Source organism: Zootoca vivipara, chromosome 4, assembly GCF_965207765.1.
Source record: "Zootoca vivipara chromosome 4, rZooViv2.hap1.1, whole genome shotgun sequence".
NCBI lineage: Eukaryota > Metazoa > Chordata > Lepidosauria > Squamata > Lacertidae > Zootoca > Zootoca vivipara.
In genome coordinates, this window is record NC_142587.1 from 88,138,803 (window position 1) to 88,162,548 (window position 23,746).

Genomic DNA, 23,746 nt, shown 5'->3' on the forward strand with positions numbered 1-23,746 from the left:
TTTCCCATTCAGCGAAGACAAGAGAATCCAGAAAACGTGTCACAAGGAGGCAACGTTTATTCATACACATCTTTTTTATAAATGACTTTTGGTTCAGCCACTAACAAATGCGACAAATCTTACTGTTGTCACATTGCAGTTAGGCATTTTGTTCAAACATAATTGCAGTAGTACTTGAAATGTTTCAAGCTGTCAACATCTTATGCAACACGCCCCCCCCCCCAAGTCTACTTCATGCAATACTCCTATGCAAAGTGAACATGATCACACACAGAGATTTATATATACAGTGGTACCTCTACTTACAAATAACTCTACTTAAGAATTTTTTCTACTTACAAATGGAGCTCCGTCCGCCATCTTGGATGCGGTTTAGATAGGATTTTTTCTACTTACGAATTTTTAGATAGGGTTGCTTCGACTTACGATTTTTTTCTCCCAATGCATTCCTATGGGATTCGACTTACAATTTTTTTCGACTTACAAATGTGTGTTCGGAACGCATTAAATTTGTAAGTAGAGGTACCACTGTATACATACATATACATATATACTGAAAATGTTCTGCCTACTACAACTGGCAGCAGCTTTCAGGAGTCTCAAACAGGCACCCCCAAACTTCGGCCCTCCAGATGTTTTGGACTACAATTCCCATCATCCCTGACCACTGGTCTCATTAGCTAGGGATCATGGGAGTTGTAGGCCAAAACATCTGGAGGGCCGCAGTTTGGGGATGCCTGGTCTCAAAGGTATACTGCAATTGCCAGTCTTTTATCCAAAGACGCTGGGGGTTGGGCAGGGATGACAGATCTACAATCTTCCCCTACCTGTACATCACACCATGAGTAAATAATAATAATAATAATAATAATAATAATAATAATAACAACAACAACTTTATTATTTATACCCTGCTCATCTGGCTGCGTTTCCCCAGCCACTCTAGGCAGCTTACAGCACATAAAAAATGGTAAAACATGATTAGATGTTTAAAAAAATCCCGATACAGGGTTGCCTTCAGATGTCTTCTAAAAGTCAGATCGATAGTTGTTTATTTCCTTGACATCTGGTGGGAGGGCATTCCACAGGGCAGGCGCCACTACCGAGAAGGCCCTCTGCTTGGTTCCCTGTAACCTGACTCCTCGCAGGGAAGGAACCGCCAGAAGGCCCTTGGAGCTGGACCTCAGTGTCCGGGTTGAACATTACAAAACCTCCCTTTAAGCCACGAATAATCACACAGTTAGCTGCATTTTGTCACTGTTAAAAGACCATCGACACTCAATGCTGCAGGCAACAGTTGGTAAGGTCAAGGTTGGTTTTAGCCCTATTGTAGATCTTTGTCAAATCCCCCTTAATGCAGGTACCTCTGGCCCTTTGTTAAACTACAGCTCCCATCTGCCCCAGGAGCATGGCCCATGAAGAGGGGACTTGTAGCTCAGGGACATCTGTAGGCACAAAGGTTCTCCACAGAGTAGCAATAGAAGAAAACACTGCATCAATGCGGATAGCGCTGAAATGGTGTTTTTCAAAACGAGCAGCCTTGTCCTTAAAAGAGGTTTTTCCTGCTTGCAGTTTGAAGAGCACCCGAGGGGGCTGCAGTCCCTACAAGGCAGCCCCACCCACTGCTGCTGCTTCTGTCATGTCACGGCTGCACCCTGGCTGCTGCTGCTGCTGCTGCCTGCAACATCCAACGCCTTTGGATATAATGGGAAAGAGATCTACACTTGTGCGCATGAGGAGTTCCTCTGTGCAAGGAGGAACCCCGGCTGCAAAGAAAGCCCAGTTTCGCGGTCAGTCATCTTCCCAAAGCAACAGGTCTAATTCAGTTTTTAGGGCTGTCCATTTTCTCTAAGGGAGCAGGGGTGACTGTAGGGCACCTTCCCCAGAAACACAGGAGCAGCTGACCAAGGAAAGTCCAAAGCATTTCCCACACAGAAAATTGCAGGGAAATCCCAAGGGGCACACAGATGGCTCTCTTGCATGTGCGTCACAACTGAAATAACGAGAACAAGAGGAGCACCGTTTATGCAATATAAAAAAAAATCCTTCCAGTTGCACCTTAGAGACCAACTAAGTTTGTCATTGGTATGAGCTTTCGTGTGCATGCACAGATACTTCTTCAGATTCTTCAGGTATCTGAAGAAGTGTGCATGCACACGAAAGCTCATACCAATGACAAACTTAGTTGGTCTCTAAGGTGCTACTGGAAGGAATTTTTTTATTTTGTTTCGACTATGGCAGACCAGCACAGCTACCTACCTGTAACTAGAACCGTTTAGGCAAGTTACCTGAATTATTATGCATATATTCTGCATCACAGTGGTGGTTCTGACACCACAGCAGATTAAATATGTATATATTTAGCAGGTGCATATTTGTTTCGACAAACAACTGAAAGAGGACATGATTTCCCCATGTTTGGAAAGATCATGAAAAAAACCAGCATTTTCCCCCTGCAGTCTTATCTCCACAGTTCACTCCACCTCTTCGGGTTTATCCAAGTCCATGAAATATTCCTAATTTCAGAGGTCTAGTTGCTGGTTAGCTTGGTTTTAAGTGCATGGTCATTAATCAAACAGGAAACAAGTGCGTACATGCACACATGCGAACCAGACTCAAGTCTAGAGTGATTAAGGCCGCAATCCTTACCTAGGAGTAAGTTGCATTAAATTCAATAGGATTTAATTCAGAGTAGACATAGTTAGGCTTATGCTGTGATATCCACACCTGTGTACAACTAGGCCCCAAGGGTTCAATTGGGAGAAGAGAAGAGCTAACTCCTTTTTCCTTCGGGTCACCCAGTATATTTCTCTCTGTGTCTTACTTACAACATGGGCTTTCTTCCATCGTTTCTATCCCACAGAATTGGCATACATAACCTCAACAGTTGGCCAGAAGACATAGGGGCTGGGCAGGCATGTAAACATAGGCATATAAAAAGCTTGTAAACTATGGTTTGCCTGTTAGTATTTTAGCGATCCTTAGCTGCTTCAGCAAGGACTGTTAGGTTTGGTGTAAATCACATGAGTGACTGAGAGAGAGAGTGGGAACGGAAGACTGTCTTATCTCTTCCTTCTGAGGTTGTTATTGTATGTGTTTAGTTTCACTTCTGTTGTGTCGCAGTTCTGTACTGTAGTTCGGAGAACACAGACGTGATTATGAAGTCTCTGTACACAGGTTGTAAATAAAGTAGTTTCGAACTACTGATGAGTCTTGTTCTTCTCGCTACATGATGCTGAAAGACCTGGCACTCTGGACTGAAGGGATGATGCCAGCCAGAGGGCCACCAGGAAGACACAACGGAGTCTTGGGGAGTACACCGTCTCCCCAGAGTGGTTTTCCAACTCCCAGCCCGCTTACACACTCAACAATGAGAAGAGCATCCAGTGTTCAGTATGGCTTACGCTGGAGTAACTGGGAAGAAGAGTCACAATCCACAAATCGCTACATGGGCCCATCAGCAAGAAGAATCAAGAAGCCTCTGGCGAAGTTTGGCATCTTCTTTACCTGCTTTTGCTCCGTTGCCAGGTGACGTCTGTTCTGTTGCACCTGAAAAACAACAAGTTGTGGCAAATGGAAACTCGGTTATCCTTTTCCATAGAAATCACAAACAAGTAGTCTGGTTTCCCTCAAACACAATGTCCGTGTGCATGTGAGAGAGAGAGAAGAGGGGCTTGCTTCCAGTCCTTTATATCGGAGGCATTTGAGAAAGACCTACAGATTCTAGGATAGCTGGAATATAATGCCAGGAATGGAGCAAGTGTGAAAGGAGGCCTTGCATGGTAGTCCACAGCATTTCTTTCCTAATTGGTACTTAAAATTTAAAGACATTGGGGTAACCATCTTGCACACATTTGGGCATAGCTGCCAAGTTTTCCCTTTTCTCACGAGGAAGCCTATTCAGCATAAGGGAATTTCCCTTAAAAAAAGGGATAACTTGGCAGCTATGCATTTGGGGAGGGTGGGGAATAAGTCCCTTTGAATTCAGCAGGTTTACTTCAAGATGAAAATGCATTGGGTGTGTGACCCAAACGCTACATGTAGAAAGGTTCAACAGAATGGCATTGTTTTGCGGTGTTTTAAGCTACTGCATTTTATAACTTTACACTTATGATATGCTTTTGTAAATTATCTGGAGGCATTAAGGTAAAGGGACCCCTGACCATTAGGTCCAGTCGTGATCGACTCTGGGGTTGCGGCACTCATCTCGCGTTATTGGCTGAGGGAGCCGGTATACAGCTTCCAGGTCATGTGGCCAGCATGACAAAGCAGCTTCTGGTGAACCAGAGCAGCGCACGGAAATGCCGTTTACCTTCCCACCAGAGCAGTACCTATTTATCTACTTGCACTTTGACGTGCTTTCGAACTGCTAGGTTGGCAGGAGCTGGGACCGAGCAACGGGAGCTCACCCCATTGCAGGGATTCGAACCGCCGACCTACTGATCAGCAAGCCCTAGGTTCTGTGGTTTAACCCACAGCGCCACCTGCAATCTGGAGGCATTAGTATGAGGCAATTAATACTTCTCTTCCTCAAAATCCATAGGTCAGCGCTTGCTTGTTTTAGCTGTGGCGTTTTTTAAATCCTGAACAAAATGAAGTGTTTTATAGTTTTTCGTGTAGTATTAAAAAACTTGCAAACCCCTTTGATCAATATATTAGGAGCAGTGATATATGCATAACATAAAACGAAGCAAACTGACTTTACCCTTCAATTCTATCTCACTGTTTGCCTTTTCCGGCTCTGCTTTCTTTCCAGAGTCGTCTTTGACGGTGGCTGACTTGCCGTCCGCAACGTCCGTTTTAATCGAGCCGAGATTCATCAAGAGTTGCATGGGGTCGAACTTCTCGCCGCTGCCTTTCAGGTTCTCCAGAACTTTGAGGCACTTGTAAGATTTAAGCTCGCTGACGTTTTCCTCGAGGAAGAGGAGGTAGAGGCTCAAGTCGTTGTAGTGTTTGGTCTTGACTTGGAGGACATCAAACGTCGGCAGGAGCTCGTAGACTTGCAGAATGTCTGTGCGCTGCCTGAAAGGGACCAGCAGCGCATAGACCACAATGGGCATGAGCAAGAGGTACACAATGATGTTGATATAGCTGAGGAGCTGGAAGACACCGACGGCAATTAGTTTGCACTGGACGCGTTCGGGAACAGTGGTGTCGTTCTTCAATATCCCGGTTTTGATGTTGCAGATAAACTCATCGGTCATTGAGGAGAGGCTGATGTAATATCCCAAGTAGAGGCAGGAAAGCAGAATGATCACCAGGGTCAGCAAACGGCAAACAATGTACTTGATTATTAAACTCTTGGAGCCCTTCTTCGTCTTCAGGTACTGTTCCACAATGGGGTATTTGAAGTGGCTTTCGGATATTTCCCAGAAACTGGAGGGGGGGGGAGAGAAAACAAAGAGACAATATCCAGAGCCATTACAAAAGGATTTCATTTGCTCAGAAGCTGCACAACACACACACACACACACACAGGAAACTGGGATGGCTCAGATTCCAAAACACCAGTGCCATATTTCCCCCCCAGATGCGTTCTGGAAGAGCAACTGTGTTCGTCCATTACAGCAAAAACAATAGTGTGTGTTATGGCACCCCAAAGGCTATTGTGTTTATTGATTTTGCAGGACAGAGTCTACTTTCTCCAACAAGAGGATGATAATGGTGTGTGTGGGCTGCAATAGGATGGCAGAATGGAGAATTGCTTGAAATTCAATGAAAATGGTGAGCCAGGTGAGCAGCCCTGAGGACAGTGAGGTGCCACCACAGAGAAGGCTCTTCTCTGATTGCCACCCGCCTAACTTCTGATGGCAGGTGCAGCTGAAGAAAAGCCTTCAATTATCTTAAGTCAAGAATGGCGGTGCTGTGGCCCTCCAGAGGTTGTCAGACTCTGGATGTGAGTAGCTTACCTATTATTCCAACTCAAGTTCATTTTAATTTGAGAAAATGGAAAGGTATGGGATGTTACCTCTGAGCCATATTCTCATTAATGGCTGGAGATGAGCCCCTCACGTCCCCACTGCGGCAGCTGTTTGCGGCTTTGATTGCCCTGTTATAGGCTTTGTCGAGTTCTTCCATAATAAATTTCAGGTCTGAGCAAAGGTGGGGGGCCGAGGTGAAGCGCCAGAAGAGACATGGCAGGTACAGTAGGATTGCAACCAGCAGGAGGATGTATGGGAAAAACTGCGGAAGAAAATAACCAGGGAATTAGCTCAGATCAGGATCCATCCGCAATCTGTTAAATAATAAGAGGCAAGCAGGATTGCTGAGACATTTTGCAAACTGAATGTGTGGCTCAGTGATAGAGCATTTGCTTTGTATGCAGAAGGTCGTCAGCATTTCCAGGTCGGGCTGGGAATATCTGAAATCCTGGAGAGCTGCTGCCAACCAGTGCAGACAGAACTGAGCTAGATAGACCAGTGGTCTGATTCAGTATAAGGCAGTTTCCGTTATTCCCCATTTTCCTAATATTGGGATTATTTTTGCGATACAGATCTGGAAAGCGTACTAATAATAACATTCACTGCAATCCTGTACACACTTACTTGGGAGTAGGTCCCACTAACTTAGAGGGGCTTACTTCTCAGTAGACTTGCCTAGGATTGTGCAAGAGACTGAGGCTGAGCGCCTTGGAAGCACTACTAAAGAGCAGAATAAAAGGTAAAGGTAAAGGGACCCCTGACCATTAGGTCCAGTCGTGACCGACTCTGGGGTTGCGGCGCTCAACTTGCTTTATTGGCCAAGGGAGCCGGTGTACAGCTTCCAGGTCACGAGGCCAGCATGACAAAGCCACTTCTGGCGAACCAGAGCAGCGCATGGAAATGCCGTTTACCTTCCCGCTGGAGCAGTACCAATTTATCTACTTGCACTTTGACGTGCTTTCGAACTGCTAGGTTGGCAGGAGCTGGGACCGAGCAACGGGAGCTCACCCTGTCGCGGGGATTCGAACCGCCGACCTTCTGATCGGCATAAATGAATAACTAAGAATAAGCATGCCAACATTTTAGCTGACACTGTTGCTGCGATTTTAACAGCCGATTGAAAAACCAGGTACAGAGCATCTTATTGCGCTAACATGACTGCAGAAGTGTCCTCTTTTTTGGTATACCAGAGGCTGTAAAAGGGATAGGAGCAGGACCAATGGAAAAAAGTTGTCCACCCAAAGCCAGAGAGGGTGTAAGAGCAGTGGCATACTGATGCGGTTAAGTACAGCTCACTACTGATGTTGATGCATCATAAGCGGCTGTGAACGGCCTTGGGGCAAAGAACAACTCAAAACAACAGGTCGATAGGAAGAACACGAATGTGGGCTGTAAGAGAAAATTGGAATCTTAAGCCGCACCTTGAGAATTCAGACTCCATTGTGATGTAGTGGGGGGAAATTAAATGAGAGGAGCTGCGGCAGTATGGAAAACACATGGAAGCGGAGCTGAGGTCAGGCTGAAACCATGTCGGCTGCCTGGCTCACACATTCTTTATTCCTCTGCAAAATGAGTCTGTATCTGGGAAATGATCCAATCTTTGGAACCGTCAGGGAATCAAATCAGTCTTGAAAAGCCCTTACTCCAACCAAGAGGACTTTTTGTTTCTTGAGTAGCAGCTAGAGAATTAAGACGAGACGAGAAGCCTATTTGCATTCAGCTGCTTTCTGACTCTCCACCTTGACCTTGTTTCCTTCCCCTGCAAGCTCATCGGCCCATTCCTCACTTCCTTTAGGTAAGAAGCAGCTGCTTCTCTTTTGCTTCATCACTGTGAACTAGCACTGCTGTAAACTTGCAAGAGCAGTATCAAAGTGAACGAGCTTCAAAAAGACTGCCAGCAAAACCAAGCCAAGAGTCCTATTGAAATACTTTATTGTCACTTGTACAACTTGTATACAGTACAGTGAGATTACACAAGCACCCCCCACTCAGCTCTCTTAGTCTTAATTCCCCTCGTTTACTGACAAACTCAAAAGTCAGTTGCCCTGCTGTTATCTTTTCATTCAGCAGCCTAACAACCCATGGATAGAAGCTGTTCTTTACCCTGTTGGTGCAACTAATCGTGCTTCTATGTCTTCTTCCCAAAGTGCTGGCCAGGGTGTGAATCATCCCTGAGAATTTTCCTCACTCTCCTGAGACAATGTTCTTCCGCAATGTCATCCAGCGGATTCACGGGACAACCCATAATATCCTGTGCTGTATTCACCACTCTCTGTAGGCATTTCCTATCCGTTGATGTCAAACCAGCGTACCACACCGTGATGCAGTATGAAAGGAGACTTTCTATTGTGGACCAGTAGAAGGAGATCGTCAAATGTTGATTGACATCCTTCTTTTGCAATACTGCAAGGAAATGGAGTCTCTGTTGGGCTTTCTTAACCACCTGGGTTGTATTGATTTTCCAAGTAAGGTCTTCACTGAGATAGGCAGCCCTGTTTAGGGAAGCTTTTAATCTTTAAGAAATTAGTGTATTTTAATATTTTTGTTGGAGGCTGCCCAGAGTGGCTGGGGAAACCCAGCCAGATGGGCTTTTGTTGTTGTTTAGTCGTTTAGTCGTGTCCGACTCTTCGTGACCCCATGGACCATAGCACGCCAGGCACTCCTGTCTTCCACTGCCTCCCGCAGTTTGGTCAAACTCATGTTGGTAGCTTCGAGAACACTGTCCAACCATCTTGTCCTCTGACGTCCCCTTCTCCTAGTGCCCTCAATCTTTCCCAACATCAGGGTCTTTTCCAAGGATTCTTCTCTTCTCATGAGGTGGCCAAAGTATTGGAGCCTCAGCTTCACGATCTGTCCTTCCAGGGAGCACTCAGGGCTGATTTCCTTAAGAATGGATAGGTTTGATCTTCTTGCAGTCCATGGGACTCTCAAGAGTCTCCTCCAGCACCATAATTCAAAAGCATCAATTCTTCGGCGATCAGCCTTCTTTATGGTCCAACTCTCACTTCCATACATCACTACTGGGAAAACCATAGCTTTAACTATACGGACCTTTGTCGGCAAGGTGATGTCTCTGCTTTTTAAGATGCTGTCTAGGTTTGTCATTGCTTTTCTCCCAAGAAGCAGGCGTCTTTTAATTTCGTGACTGCTGTCACCATCTGCAGTGATCAAGGAGCCCAAGAAGGTAAAATCTCTCACTGCCTCCATTTCTTCCCCTTCTATTTGCCAGGAGGTGATGGGACCAGTGGCCATGATCTTGGTTTTTTTGATGTTGAGCTTCAGACCATATTTTGCGCTCTCCTCTTTCACCCTCATTAAAAGGTTCTTTAATTCCTCCTCGCTTTCTGCCATCAAGGTTGTGTCATCTGCATATCTGAGGTTGTTGATATTTCTTCCGGCAATCTTAATTCCGGCTTGGGATTCATCTAGTCCAGCCTTTCGCATGATGAATTCTGCATATAAGTTAAATAAGCAGGGAGACAATATACAACCTTGTCGTACTCCTTTCCCAATTTTGAACCACTCAGTTGTTCCATATCCAGTTCTAACTGTAGCTTCTTGTCCCACATAGAGATTTCTCAGGAGACAGATGAGGTGATCAGGCACTCCCATTTCTTTAAGAACTTGCCATAGTTTGCTGTGGTCGACATAGTCAAAGGCTTTTGCATAGTCAATGAAGCAGAAGTAGACGTTTTTCTGGAACTCTCTAGCTTTCTCCATAATCCAGCGCATGTTTGCAATTTGGTCTCTGGTTCCTCTGCCCTTTCGAAATCCAGCTTGCACTTCTGGGAGTTCTCGGTCCACATACTGCTTAAGCCTGCCTTGTAGAATTTTAAGCATAACCTTGCTAGCGTGTGAAATGAGCGCAATTGTGCGGTAGTTGGAGCATTCTTTGGCACTGCCCTTCTTTGGAATTGGGATGTAGACTGATCTTCTCCAATCCTCTGGCCATTGCTGAGTTTTCCAAACTTGCTGGCATATTGGGTGTAGCACCTTAACAGCATCATCTTTTAAAATTTTAAATAGTTCAGCTGGAATATCATCACTTCCACTGGCCTTGTTATTAGCAGTGCTTTCTAAGGCCCATTTGACTTCACTCTCCAAGATGTCTGGCTCAAGGTCAGCAACCACACTACCTGGGGTGTACGAAACCTCCATGTCTTTCTGGTATAATTCCTCTGTGTATTCTTGCCACCTCTTCTTGATGTCTTCTGCTTCTGTTAGGTCCTTACCACTTTTGTCCTTGATTATGGTAATCTTTGTACGAAATGTTCCTTTCATATCTCCAATTTTCTTGAACAGATCTCTGGTTTTCCCCATTCTATTGTTTTCCTCTATTTCTTTGCATTGCTCATTTAAGAAGACCCTCTTGTCTCTCCTTGCTGTTTTTTGGAAATCTGCATTCAGTTTCCTGTATCTTTCCCTATCTCCCTTGCATTTTGCTTGCCTCCTCTCCTCCGCTATTTGTAAGGCCTCGTTGGACAGCCATTTTGCTTTCTTGCATTTCCTTTTCCTTGGGATGGTTTTCGTTGCTGCCTCCTGTATAATGTTACGAGCCTCCATCCATAGTTCTTCAGGCACTCTGTCCACCAAATCTAAATCCTTAAACCTGTTCCTCACTTCCACTGTGTATTCATAAGGGATTTGATTCAGATTGTATCTTACTGGCCCAGTGGTTTTTCCTACTTTCTTCAGTTTAAGCTGGAATTTTGCTATAAGAAGCTGATGATCTGAGTTACAGTCAGCTCCAGGTCTTGTTTTTGCTGATTGTATAGAGCTTCTCCATCTCTGGCTGCAGAGAATATAATCAATCTGATTTCGATGCTGCCCATTTGGTGATGTCCATGTGTAGAGTCGTCTCTTGTGTTGTTGGAAGAGAGTGTTTGTGATGACCAGCTTGTTCTCTTGACAGAACTCTATTAGCCTTTGCCCTGCTTCATTTTGAACTCCAAGGCCAAACTTGCCAGTTGTTCCTTTTATCTCTTGATTCCCTACTTTAGCATTCCAATCCCCTGTAATGAGAAGAACATCCTTCTTTGGTGTCATTTCTAGAAGGTGTTGTAGGTCTTCATAGAATTGGTCAATTTCACTTTCTTCAGCTCCGGTAGTTGGTGCATAAACTTGGATTACTGTGATGTTAAAAGGTCTGCCTTGGATTCGTATCGAGATCATTCTGTCATTTTTGAGATTGCATCCCATTACAGCTTTTGCCACTCTTTTGTTGACTATGAGGGCCACTCCATTTCTACTACAGGATTCCTGCCCACAGTAGTAGATACGATACTTTATTATTTATACCCAGATGGTATAATTTATTATTTATACCCAGATGGGCAGGGTATAAATAATAAATTATTCTTATTCTTATAAAGGAAGAGACTCTCTCCACGCAGCCCTCCCTGATGTACAGTGGGACTAGTTCTACCTCTCTTCCTCCGAAAGTCCAACACCATCTCCTTTGTCTTGCTGATATTAAGGTGCAAGTTGTTCCCTAGGCACCATGTAGATATTTTTTGGACCTCCCCTCTATACACTGATTCGTCTCCACCTGTTATTAAACCCATTATGGTGGTGTCATCTGCAAACTTAATAATTGCAGTAGACAGGTCAGATGATACACAATCGTATGTATACAATGAATACAGGTAGGGACTTAGCACACATCCCTGTGGTGTGCCAGTGCTGATTTTTAAGGAATTAGATGTTACATGTCCAATCCTCACTGTCTGTGTCCGATCTATCAGAAAGTCTTTAATCCAGTCACAGATGGTAGAAGAAAGGTTCATGTCAGCCAGCTTTTTAATGAGGATGTCCGGAAGGATGGTATTAAAAGCCAAGCTATAATCAATAAACAACATCCTGACATAGTTCTCTGGTTCCTCTAGATGACTTGCTGCAATATGAAAGGCGGTAGCTATCGCATCATCTGTGGACCTATAGGCAAACTGGTGTTCATCAAAGTCCGGTGGAAAGCAGGTTCTAAGGTGTTGAAGGACCAGTCTTTCGAAGCATTTCATCACTACAGATGTTAATGACCCCATTCACAAATGTGCAGAGACATAAGTTTCCAGCAGCTTCTGTTAAGTATGAACAACAGTCCGAACTCATTTATTTCTTCTTTATATCTACACTAGGGACTGTGTCCTTGCTAGCTTTGCTTTGCTCACCTACGCACCACCCCCTGCTTCCTAAATGTCCTCCTGCTCATACTGCTTTCCTCGCACTGTTCTCGAAGCCACCAACCTAAGTCTGACCAAACTGCAGGAGGCGGTGGAGGACAGGAGTGCCCAGCATGCTCTGGTCCATGGGGTCACGAAGAGTCGGACACGACTAAACGATTAAACAACAACAAATTCATATTAAATGTGGTTCAAAACTATGGTGTGTATATGATCGCTAGCTCTTCTTCCTGCCGAAATGGCACATATTAGGGAAGCTTTTACCCTATAATTTACTGCTTCCAAATGGAAACAGACGTAATTGGGTCAAGGGGGTTGTTATGATTATCACAGTATTGCTATATTTTTTAAAAAAATAAAATAAAATAAAACGACTACTTCTAACGATAACATGTTTCAAAGCTCTGGGGCATTAGGTCAAAAGGCAGCTAATGAACGATAACAACCAAAACAAAGAGGACATATAGCTCGTACATTAACACGAGAAAAATGACGACTACGGGTGGGAGTGAATGCTACAGCTTCAGATTTCTGAGCTGGGTTTTTATTACCCAGAATAAAAGAAGATGACGAAGGCCAATTATACAAACTTTATGAAGCCAGAGTGGAAGGTGCCCCGAGTCGCTCTCTGAAAGCTGTTTTTGCTGTACAGCCGCCCAGCAGTAGGAGTCCACGTAAGCAGCCTGGCGCCAGGAAAACGAACTTGGAGAAAAGCAGCTCATCTGGGTACCTAGCAAGTAAAGAAGGGTGTACTGTAAAAGGGGGGGGGCAGCATGAAATATACAGGGTACAATACAAAAACAGAGGGTTTGGAACCCATTTTGATAGGCAGCAGGGTCAAGTAAAGGAAGGTTTGACCAGGGTGGCACTGCAGATATGGCGTGTGAACAGACATGCACTAAGCAAACACGTGTTCATGCCTGAATGCTTAAGTGGGTGGGGAGGACACAGAAAATCAGGAAGCCTAGTCTTCTTCCTGACATGCGATTTTCCTACATGCAAGGAGTTTGAAACAGTGAAGCCATGGGTAAGGTTAACCATTGAAAACACAGTTTGGTTCACATGAGTGTCATTTCTTCATTTTGTTATCTTGAGCCCAGTTCTCCAATCCATTAAGGTCATTTTGAATTCTGATTCTGTCTTCTGTGGCTTTAGCTACCCCTCCCAGTTTGGTGTCATCTGCAGATTTGATGAGCAATTCCTTCATCCAAGTCATTTATAAAGGCAACAACAACGGGCCCAGGGCAGAACCCTGAAACACCCCACTTGTCACTTTTCTCCAGGATGACAAGGAACCACTAATGAGTACCCTTTGGTTAAGTCCAGTCAAAGGTGACTATGGGGTTGTGGTGCTCATCTCGCTTTCAGGCCGAGGGAGCCGGCGTTTGTCCACAGACAGCTTTCCGGGTCATGTGGTCAGCGTGACTAAACTGCTTCTGGCGCAACGGAACACCGTGATGGAAGCCAGCGCGCATGGAAAAACTGTTTACCTTCCTGCCACAGCGATACCTATTTATCTACTTGCACTTTGTGCTTTCAAACTGCTAGGTTGGCAGGAGCTGGGACAGAGCAGCGGGAGCTCACTCCGTTGCAGGGATTCAAACCGCTGACCTTCTGATCGGCAAGCCCAAGAGGCTCAGTGGTTTAGACCACAGCACCACCAGCGTCCCAAAGGAAGCATGTGAAGAGAAGAAGCATGTGAACAGGATGAGGCTGCTGGAAGTAGCAGCAGGGAGGGAGCTTCTAAGTGTGGGGTGTAGAGAAAAAGCTAGAGGCAGAGCAAGATAAGGAGTAGGGGTGTGAAATTGAAAAGTTAAGAGCAGTGGAGCAGGGAGGGAGAGAGATAAACCGAATGTGTTCTTGAGTGCGTGAAGATATGCAAGGAAGGGAGACAGTTTTCTACAACGCAGGTTGAACTGGCCTGTGCTGCTTCAGTGACACGGAATAAACAAAGGACAAGGAGGATCCCTAGTGCGAATTAAACCTGCAGAGGGCCATAAACCAAGTAAACAGAGACACCTGATAGCTAATGTGTCCAATGAAAAGGCATGAGATTCTGAAGGCTTCGTCGGGAACCTCTGATATCAAGCGGAACACAAGGTGAAGGAAGCTCCCTTTGCACATGGTATGGCCGGCAGGGCTTCCTAATGTCTTATGTGCAAACCTCTCAGCCCTGAAATAATTATTGCTGGATGCGCCAACATAGATCAGATTTACTTATGCAAAAGACGATCCCCTTTTACAACAGAAGCTGAAGTCACAAATGCTTGTAACATACTCTGCAGTCAGTAAGCATCCAACATCTGATAAATATCCACATTCACATCGACAATGTGCAGCAACAAAAGTTTAGGGGTCCTGTTTACAGTGCGGATGAAAAGATTTAGTGTGAGTCACAGCTGACATTAATTTCAAAGGCTGTTGTCCTATCAATGGCATAGTAGTCACAGGGCTCCCTTATGAGTACAGCAGCGTGTTTATGTGAGCTAGCCGGGTCTATTTTAAACCTCCGCCAACTTGGCGTGGATCCCAATGGTTCTTTTCTTCCAAAATGCCAGGCAGCGGGGAGATGGGGGCTTTATGGCCACAAAAGCTGTTGTCATTCTAGGCACTGGCATGAAAAGCTGGACAATCAGGGCACTTTTGCACTAGCAGCCGGGTAAACACATAAGCATGATGGCTTGACAGTTGAACCCTGGGTTTCTCTTAACGTTAGAGGTTCCTGGTGAACCCTTCAGAGTTTCATGCTAGAGGTTTCCTCCACACACCCATCATTAGCTGTTCAATAGGAATCTCCAAAAACAACAACACCCAAACCCCAGATGCTGTGAAAATGAGGATGAGAAAACAACAGGACAAGCATGGGGTGGGGTGGTAGGAAAAAGCAGCTTTTCTGAGCTGGAGTGTTCATAGGGTCATAGAGATTTGGAAGGGATCCAGAGGGTCATCTAGTCCAACCCCTTGCAATGCAGGAACCTTTTGCTCCATGTGGGACTCGAACCCACAACCCTGAGATTAAGAGTCTCATGCTCCACTGACTGAGCTGTCTTCCAAAGAAGTGGCTGTATCCAACATTGCAAAGGGTGTGGGCCGGGGGACGTGCAGAGCAGCTGCAACTCTTGGGCCAAATGAAAACTCAACCTCCCCCCTATGAGAAATGACCCCTGGCAGCTGTGAGGCCTCGTCATTCCTAAACCATGGAAAGTCCCGCTGCTTTATTCTTAGCATTGTATAAAGTACTGTAGTTTGGAATGCCTGTTTTGCTCGTTTATATGCTCCTCAACGGACAAGGCAGCTTTGGGAAGAGGCAAAAATGCAATAGCTATTTTCCAGATTTTTATACCGTTCCCATTACTGCTTCAAATTAGAAATTAATTTGTGAGCTGATCAGCAAACTTAATATTGGCGTCTCTGCTGTGGAGACCCGGTTTGCATGTCACACAAAGCTAATATTGCTAAAGCACACCGTGGTTTGCTGCGAATGGGCTGGTTCCAGAGCAAGGATCACAGGCCCTGTGCTTATATCCCGACTGTGTTGCCGCCACACGGCCCAGGACTAAGCCATAGTTTGGCTTACCATTTGAACCTGGGCTCATGGTTTTTTTTGCTGCAGTCAAACCAACAGCTGTAGCTGAGGTTTGTTCTTGGCTTACTGCTCAGAGATTGCCTAGAGGAGACAACCTACGAACTGAGGTTCTAACCATCGCTTAGCTACAGCAGGAACAAGAGTGTTGGTTTATTGTGTAGAACAAGTGTAGCTAACAACCCGTCTTTCACATGTTGTTGAATGGCAACTGCCATTTGCCCCAGGCAGCATGGCCCAATGGTCAAGGATGATGGGAGTTGCAGTGCAGCACTATTGGGAGGGGACCACATTGTGCTCTCCTGGTTTAGAGCACTGAGAAAATAACAATCCGCCTGGGTCAGGCTATTTAGTTCAGCATCCTGTTTTCCACAGTGGCCAATTAGATGCCACTGGGAAGCCCCAAAGCGGGACGTGACTGCAATTGCTCTCTGCCGCTGTTGTCCCCCAGCCATCAAGGTATTATTATCATCAATTTAATATGTATACTGCCCTTCATCCGTAGATCTCAGGCGATTCACAATGTAAAAAAACAATGTAAAAACAAAACAAAAACACAATAAAAACAAAAACAGAAACAACCCAATAGCTCCCTCCACTTCCATAACACATTTAAAAGGGCATCAGATGTCAATCAGCCCAAGGCTTGGTTAAGAGTCAAAGAATCAGAGAGTTGGAAGGGACCCTGAGGGTCTTCTAGTCCAATCCCCTGCAATGCAGGAATACGCAGCTGTCCCTTACGGGGATCGAGCCTGTGACCTTGGTGTTATCAGGACCATGCTCTAACCAACTGAGCCTAGTGGTTGAAGAGGAACATTTTTCGCCTGGTGCCTATAGGTCCGTAATGAAGGTGCCAGCCGAACCTCCTCGGGGACAGCATCCCACAAACAGGGAGCCACTGCAGAAAAGGCCTGTTCTCATGTTGTCATCCTCCAGACCTCACACAGGTGAGTATCACAGGGTCTGGGTTGGTTCATATGGAGAAAGGCGGTCCTTGAAGTATTGCAGCCCTGAGCCGTTTAAGGCTTTATAGGTCGAAATCAGCACTTTGAACAGGTATACACAGTGCTAAGTAACCATTATGCCATCACAAGGATTTCCACTTGTGCAACAGAATCCCCCTCCTCTCGCCTGCGTGTACCCCACACCCACCCCAAATCTCTTCCAGTGGGAGAACCCAGAGAGCAGATTTCGACAGTGCACAAGGGGAGGGAATGGGGAAGTCCCATTGTGCAAGGAAAAACTTGACAGGATCGTTACCTAGCACTACTTTGGATTCTCCTCTAGTCAGCATTCTGTGACGTATGTTTAGTCATCACTGCAGGATGGCGGGCTTCTTCCCACCATAGAGTATTTTATTCAAACCCCTGCAGCATGGTGACATCATAGATTCTACATACACAGCTCTTAAAGGACAGAAGCACTAAAACTGATCTCTTCTCCTTATGCGCTAAAAAATGCAAGGGCCAAGATTACTACGATGTGTGGCTTGGATTTGTGATTTGCGAGCGATTGGTTGAGAATAAATAGGTCACTGGAGTCTTGTGGGGGTGGGTTACTGGCGGGATCTGTAGACAGTGGGGATAACATGTTCAATGGATTCTAGGTCACAGGGAGGGACTTGGCAGCTGGGTCCCAAACAAGGAATCCTTTTGTTGGCAAGTGAGTTTGGATAACACTGGACAAACAACCACCAGAAATCTTGAAGCCCTACAATTTTTCTCCCTGTTTCTGTTCCGGGGGATGATGGAAGTTTTGTCTTCTGTCTCAAAAATCCATTGGTCCCAGTACTTAAAACATGGGCATCTTTCCTCGAAGCAGCTTTACAATAAAGGAAAACAGCCACAGCTACCAACAAACAACAATCCATACAGAATCCATAGAGGATGAAGCACGGGTTATAAAGAAATCATGTGACGATATCAGCATTGAGACAAGGAGGAGCAACAGCTGTTATGGAACTGAAATGAAGAGGCACGCAACAAAGGATATTGGTACAGGCATGCCCTGGAATTTGAGAAGTACTCAAGCAATGAAGCTGATTTGGGCTTCGTCAAAATGTTGGCATGCATAAAAGAAACATTCCCTTTTCAAAATGAAAATGTTGTGATTGTTATTTGTGTGTATTTATATCCCATCTTTCCTCCAAGTTGCTCAAAGTGGCACACAATGGTGTTCTCCTCATCTCCCTGCGATGTAGGTCAGGCTGAGAGACTGTGACTCACTGGCCCAAGTGATCTTCATGGCTCCATGAGGATTTGAACCTTGGCCTCTGTGGCATTAGGCCAACACTTGTAACTACTACACCTTCTCTGTAGCATAATTCTCTGATTTAAAAAACCTGCAAAACAATGCTTCAGGGCTATTAAAATGCAGCGTAAGTGGCTTTTTGCTGAGTCATGCATCAAAGGGCAGCACAGCCGTTTCCACACCCAGATACAGTATTAAGCAGGCTTTTGAACTGTCAGTGGAAGTGTAAAGATGAGGGAGGCAGGCAGACAAAGAAATAAAACAAAAACTGATTTAAGAGCTTTTCACAAAATGCTGCTCCTTTTAAGGGAGGTTACAGAAGTTTTAACTTGTTGCTTTAAAAAAATGTGCCTCAGAATGTTCCGAACACAACTTTTTGAGGGCAATGTGCTGCAAAAGGCTGAAAACTTTAAATAAATGTGATAAAATAAAACACCTTGTCTATCTGTCCATTTACTTCTGCTCAAAGGACTTGGGGACTTAACATTTATTTAGCAGTTTTTTATATACCACTTAAAAGTCAAAACCTGCTATACATTCATTAATTCATTCATTCATTCTAGTAGATGTATTTCCTGACCTGTTCTAATACCCTTTCCTTATGGTATTAGATGAGCCAGTGTGGTGTAGTGTTTAAAGTGCTGGACTAGGATCCGGGCAACCAGGGTTCAAATCCCCACTTGGCCGGAAACTCACTGGGAAATGCTGGGCCAGTCACTATCTCTCAGCCTGACCTACCTCACAGGGTTGCTGTGGGAATAAAATGGGTAGGAGGAATACCAATAGTTGAAAGTTGTGATATAAATATACTGTTAATAATGATTTCCCCAGTCTACACTGGAGAATGCTGTTGCTTCCCCACTCCAATAAAACTTGTTTCAGTTCTATGCACCTTTGCGCAGATTTAATCCATTAAAACCCAGTGGATTAATTGACTAGGGCCGTCGAGTTATGTTTAGGATTGCATTGCAAGCGTCCTTACATTGAGAACAGCTCCGATTATTTGCTTTTGCAACCTTTGGAATCCATAGTAATTTTAAAAGCCATAACCTGCAGTCTGGAGTGGTACAGTCCGGGGGTGCCAACTTGGAATAAAATATTGAGGCAGGTGGTGGTGATGGTAAGCCCCGCCCCAAATAATCGATCATGTGACACGCACATCCCTTGAATGGCAATGCCCATCAACTATGCGACTGTGTTTATTGGGATGGTGGGGAGAGATGCTAGGAGTTGGCTGCTGCGGTACAGTCACATCCCTACCGCCCCTGCAGCCCGGAGTGGTACAGTCGCTTCCCCACGCTGTCGCAAGGTGCCTATGCATGCGTGCCTATCTCGCCCCAGGCGCCGCCCGGCCCCTCCATCGCCTGCGGGCGGTGCCAGCCCCCTTACCTATGGAGATCTCCTGCGCGAAGGCCAGCGAGATGAGCAGCAGGGGCAGCCCGACGGCGATGCAGGTGACCAGCTTGTCGACGGCCAGCTCCAGCCGCAGCCCCTTGTACTTGCTCTCCGACGGCTCCTTCAGCAAGAAGTCCGAGAAGACGTACTCGGTGGCGATGTGGGCGATGGCCATGGTGGCTCACCGAAAGCGCCTCTCGCCCACCCGCCAGCCCCGCTCTCTCCTCCGGGCTGGCTTCGTCCGCGGGGTCCCCGCCGGGGGTGGTGGGGTGGGGCGTGAGGTGGGGTCAGTCACTCCCCGGTGTCTGCGCGCCCTGCCTGCCTTTGTTTGGCGCGCGCGCGCCCCTGGTAAGGCGGCGAGGCGAAGGAGCGCGAGAGAGGAGGGCGCTGCTCAGGTCTCCGCCTCCGCCCGGCCCCCTCCACGCCCCCGTCGCCGGGCGGGAACGGAGGAGGCTCTTGAAGAAGAGGGCTGTTTGTATGCTGCTTGGGGCAGAGACGTGGCCTCAAGCCTTGCGCCCTGCAAAAGGGCTATTATGGAAGCTGAGGGAAATGATTTGTTTTTGGATGTATCTGAAGAATGTGCATGCACACAAAAGCTCATACCAATGAGAAACTTAGTTGGTCTCAAAGGTGCTACTGGAAGGAATTTTTTAAATTTTGTTTTGGATGTGTGTATTAAATTTCCACGCCACCCTTCATCCTCGGATGGGTGCGTGCACGGGGCCTTCATTTATTTCACCGAATCATCATCATCATTATGTATTACACATATTTAATTCCTGCCCTTCAAAAACTGGTTACTTTCGCACCCTTCTCCAGATTGGATTTTCAGGGTGCTGTGTCCCACGTGTGAATCCTTAGCATAGGAGGCTGGCAAATGAAACCGCAAGATAGTGTTTTGGTTGAAAGAATTTAGATCATAAAGAAAGAAAGCGATACAAAGGAAAACAAAGAGGGAAGGGAGGGCCCCAGGGAAAGAACAAAGATGTGTATAAGGGAGAGAGAGAGAAAAACACAATACAGTAGTACCGGTACCTTAATCTGTTCAGGAAGTTCGTTCTTAAACCAAAACCGTTCTTAAACCAAGGCACACTTTGCTTAATGAGGCCTCCCGCCGCCGGTGCCCTTCCACCGTTCGGATTCTGTTCTTAGACCAAGGTAAAGTTCTCAAACCAAGACACTATTTCCGGTTTTGCGGAGTTTGTAAACCAAATCATTCTTAAACTGGACTGTTCTTAAACAGAGGTACCACTGTATACAAAAATGCAATGTGATATACCCCCACACATTCTTGATACGGTGTTATTATCCTAATGTAGATGTTAATAGACAAATACATTCTGTATAAACTCAATTGTATAAAATGTTTAGGAAAAAACAAGATGTGTCAAGGCATGATATGCACATTTGGGTTTTTAACCCAGTAATAATTATAATAAGTTTATTATTTATACCCTGTTTCCCTAGGCTGTGTACACATCGCCACTTTTTTCCGGCTCCAGCCCCCTCCTGCCGCTGGTGTGGCAAGGCAAGGAAATTTATTGGATTTATATATTGCCCTATACCCGTAGGTCTCGGGGAGGTTCACAGGAAAGATCACAAAATACCAAATCAAAATACTAACCATAACCCAATAACATCCACCCCCCCAAAGAGCCACATTTTAAAAGGGTATACGATGCCATCTAGGTCAACTAAAGGCCTCGTTAAAAATGAACATTTTTGCCTGGCACCTAAAGGTTTATAAGGTGTTAGCTCCAATCCACAGGTATTCTGCAGCTGTTTGAATCATAGAATCATAGAGTTGGAAGAGACCACAAGGGCCATCCAGTCCAACCCCCTGCCAAGCAGGAAACACCATCAAAGCATTCTTGACATATGCATGTCAAGCCTCTGCTTAAAGACCGCCAAAGAAGGAGACTCCACCACACTCCTTGGTATCAAATTCCACTGCCGAACAGCTCTTACTGTCAGGAAATTCTTCCTAATGTTTAGGTGGAATCTTCTTTCTTGAAGTTTGAATCCATTGCTCCGTGTCCGCTTCTCTGGAGCAGCAGAAAACAATATTTCTCCCTCTCCATATGACATCCTTTCATATATTTGAACATGGCTATCATATCACCCCTTAACCCTCTCTTCTCCAGGCTAAACATACCCAGCTCCCTAAGCCGTTCCTCATAAGGCATCGTTTCCAGGCCCTTGACCATTTTGGTTGCCCTCTTCTGGACACGTTCCAGCTTGTCAGTATCCCTCTTGAACTGTGGTGCCCGGAACTGGACACAGTATTCCAGGTGAGGTCTGACCAGAGCAGAATACAGTGGTACTATTACTTCCCTAGATCTAGATGCTATACTCCTCTTGATGCAGCCCAGAATTGCATTGGCTTTTTTAGCTGCTGCATCACACTGCTGACTCACGTCAAGTTTGTGGTCTACCAAGACTTTTGAGAGATGTTTTGATGAGCTTTCCCTCAAACCAGCTTCTGCCAGAACTGAAAACGGAAGCCACAGTGAAGCTGAGGTGTGTACTGTACAGTTCTGACGGCCACTGTGCCACGTGCAGAGGATGGGCCGAAGTGATTTGGCATTTGGCTCGGGAAACAAATCAGGTAAAGGGCATCAGGTGAAAACAATGTAACAAATGCAATTTTCTTTATGGAAAAAAGTATAAAATATTATTACCGTATAAAAAAGGACATCCCTGCCCCTTCTTTGGTCTGCACAGCAATGCGATGGGGGAGGGATTCCCCTTGCTGCGTTTCAAATGTGCGTCTAAAAACTTCTGAAGTCGGTTGTAGGTGTGCCTCTTTAGGGTGCTGTGAAACATTGCTTTGAGTTTTACCCATCTTAAGACCATAGAATCATAGAATCATAGAATCATAGAGTTGGAAGAGACCACAAGGGCCATCCAGTCCAACCCCCTGCCAAGCAGGAAACACCATCAAAGCATTCCTGACAGATGGCTGTCAAGCCTCTGCTTAAAGACCTCCAAAGAAGGAGACTCCACCACACTCCTTGGCAGCAAATTCCACTGCCGAACAGCTCTTACTGTCAGGAAGTTCTTCCTAATGTTTAGGTGGAATTTTCTTTCTTGTAGTTTGAATCCGTTGCTCCGTGTCCGCTTCTCTGGAGCAGCAGAAAACAATCTTTCTCCCTCCTCTATATGACATCCTTTTATATATTTGAACATGGCTATCGTATCACCCCTTAACCTTCTCTTCTCCAGGCTAAACATACCCAGCTCCCTAAGCCGTTCCTCATAAGGCATCGTTTCCAGGCCTTTGACCATTTTGGTTGCCCTCTTCTGGACACGTTCCAGCTTGTCAATATCCTTCTTGAACTGTGGTGCCCAGAACTGGACACAGTACTCCAGGTGAGGTCTGACCAGAGCAGAATACAGTGGTACTATTACTTCCCTTGATCTAGATGCTATACTCCTATTGATGCAGCCCAGAATTGCAAGTAAGACCACTTACTAGTGATTTGTGATTTAAATGTACTCCGTCTTTATTTATTGTTTTCTTTCGTTTCAGTGCTGAAGCCATACCAGACGCAAACTGGCAATCTGAAATTCTGTACTAAATTGCCCTCGTTAGAGAAAAACGAAAAACCAGGGCCGTCTTAAGCCTATCCAGCGCCGTGGTTCAAAGATCCCTCCAGCGCCGCCCCGCCCCGTTCCCCAGAGTTGCTGACCTTTTACACCTCTGCCAGCAGTTTTGTGGGGCTGGAGGAGGCAGGCAGGGGCTGAAGGGCAGCTCCTCCAGCAGGGAAGAGGCGGAGGCGTGGCGCCGCTTCAGCACGGCAGGCGAGGGCGCCGTGTCCAGCCTCCACCTCTTCCCTGGCGCCCATGCTTTGGTGGCCACGGCAGGCGGAGGCTCAGGACGCGGCGCTGCTTCATCGTGGCGGGCGAGGGCACCACGTCCAGCCTCTGCCTCTTCCCATGTTCCCTCCAGAACTTGGCGCGAACTTGGCGCCCTGGTTCCCCGCGCCACTTGTCTCTATGGGCAAGACGTCCCTGCGAAAAACAGAAGCTTGAACACAATTTTTCAGTTGCACTGCTGTCTTAAATTGGATAGAATGTGTCAGAGGTTCTTGCGACTACTCTAGAGTAACGACGCTCCGCATGCTTGTCTTTAAGCAGTTTTTATTAGTGCAGGCTATTTACAGTGAGCTGGGTATGTACAACATGTCCGCTCAGTCCGATGCAGAATCCGGCTCTGCCCCACCATGTGATCTTCTCCAACATAGTAGCCTCGGGACAGTGAATCTCCTCCCTCTCTTTCTCCTGCGTAATTCCGGAACCAGAGGAAGGGGTCTACACTCCAGGCTTTCACTTTCTCCCTTCTCCCCCTCCCTTTCCTCACTCCTGTGTGACCGGGGCTCTCTCATGTTGCTGGAGCCCTGGCCCTCTCTCTCCAT

The 23,746-nt window shown here is 45.9% G+C and overlaps 1 protein-coding gene across 1 annotated transcript; it reads right to left on the minus strand.

Annotated features, from left to right (window-relative positions):
- Positions 1 to 880: 880 nt before the first annotated feature.
- On the minus strand, positions 881 to 19,700 carry PANX1 (pannexin 1). Its single transcript, XM_035114643.3, has 5 exons — positions 19,323 to 19,700; positions 12,691 to 12,830; positions 5,969 to 6,183; positions 4,706 to 5,376; positions 881 to 3,549 (listed from the first exon to the last, which is right to left on the minus strand). The coding sequence occupies exons 1-5, from the start codon at positions 19,501 to 19,503 to the stop codon at positions 3,458 to 3,460; spliced, it is 1,299 nt and encodes a 432-aa protein (XP_034970534.1). The 5' UTR covers positions 19,504 to 19,700; the 3' UTR covers positions 881 to 3,457.
- Between the last annotated feature and the right edge of the window lie 4,046 nt (positions 19,701 to 23,746).

What these genes read in the sequence shown, in the direction of transcription:
- PANX1 (XM_035114643.3), bottom strand. Translation starts at nt 19,503, where the DNA reads ATGGCCATCGCCCACATCGCCACCGAGTACGTCTTCTCGGACTTCTTG. An exon ending in CGCGCAGGAGATCTCCATAG is followed by an intron (nt 12,831 to 19,322) that starts GTAAGGGGGCTG and finishes TTTACTTGCTAG; the next exon opens with GTACCCAGATGAGCTGCTTT. An exon ending in TTCCACTCTGGCTTCATAAA is followed by an intron (nt 6,184 to 12,690) that starts GTTTGTATAATT and finishes TTTCTTCCGCAG; the next exon opens with TTTTTCCCATACATCCTCCT.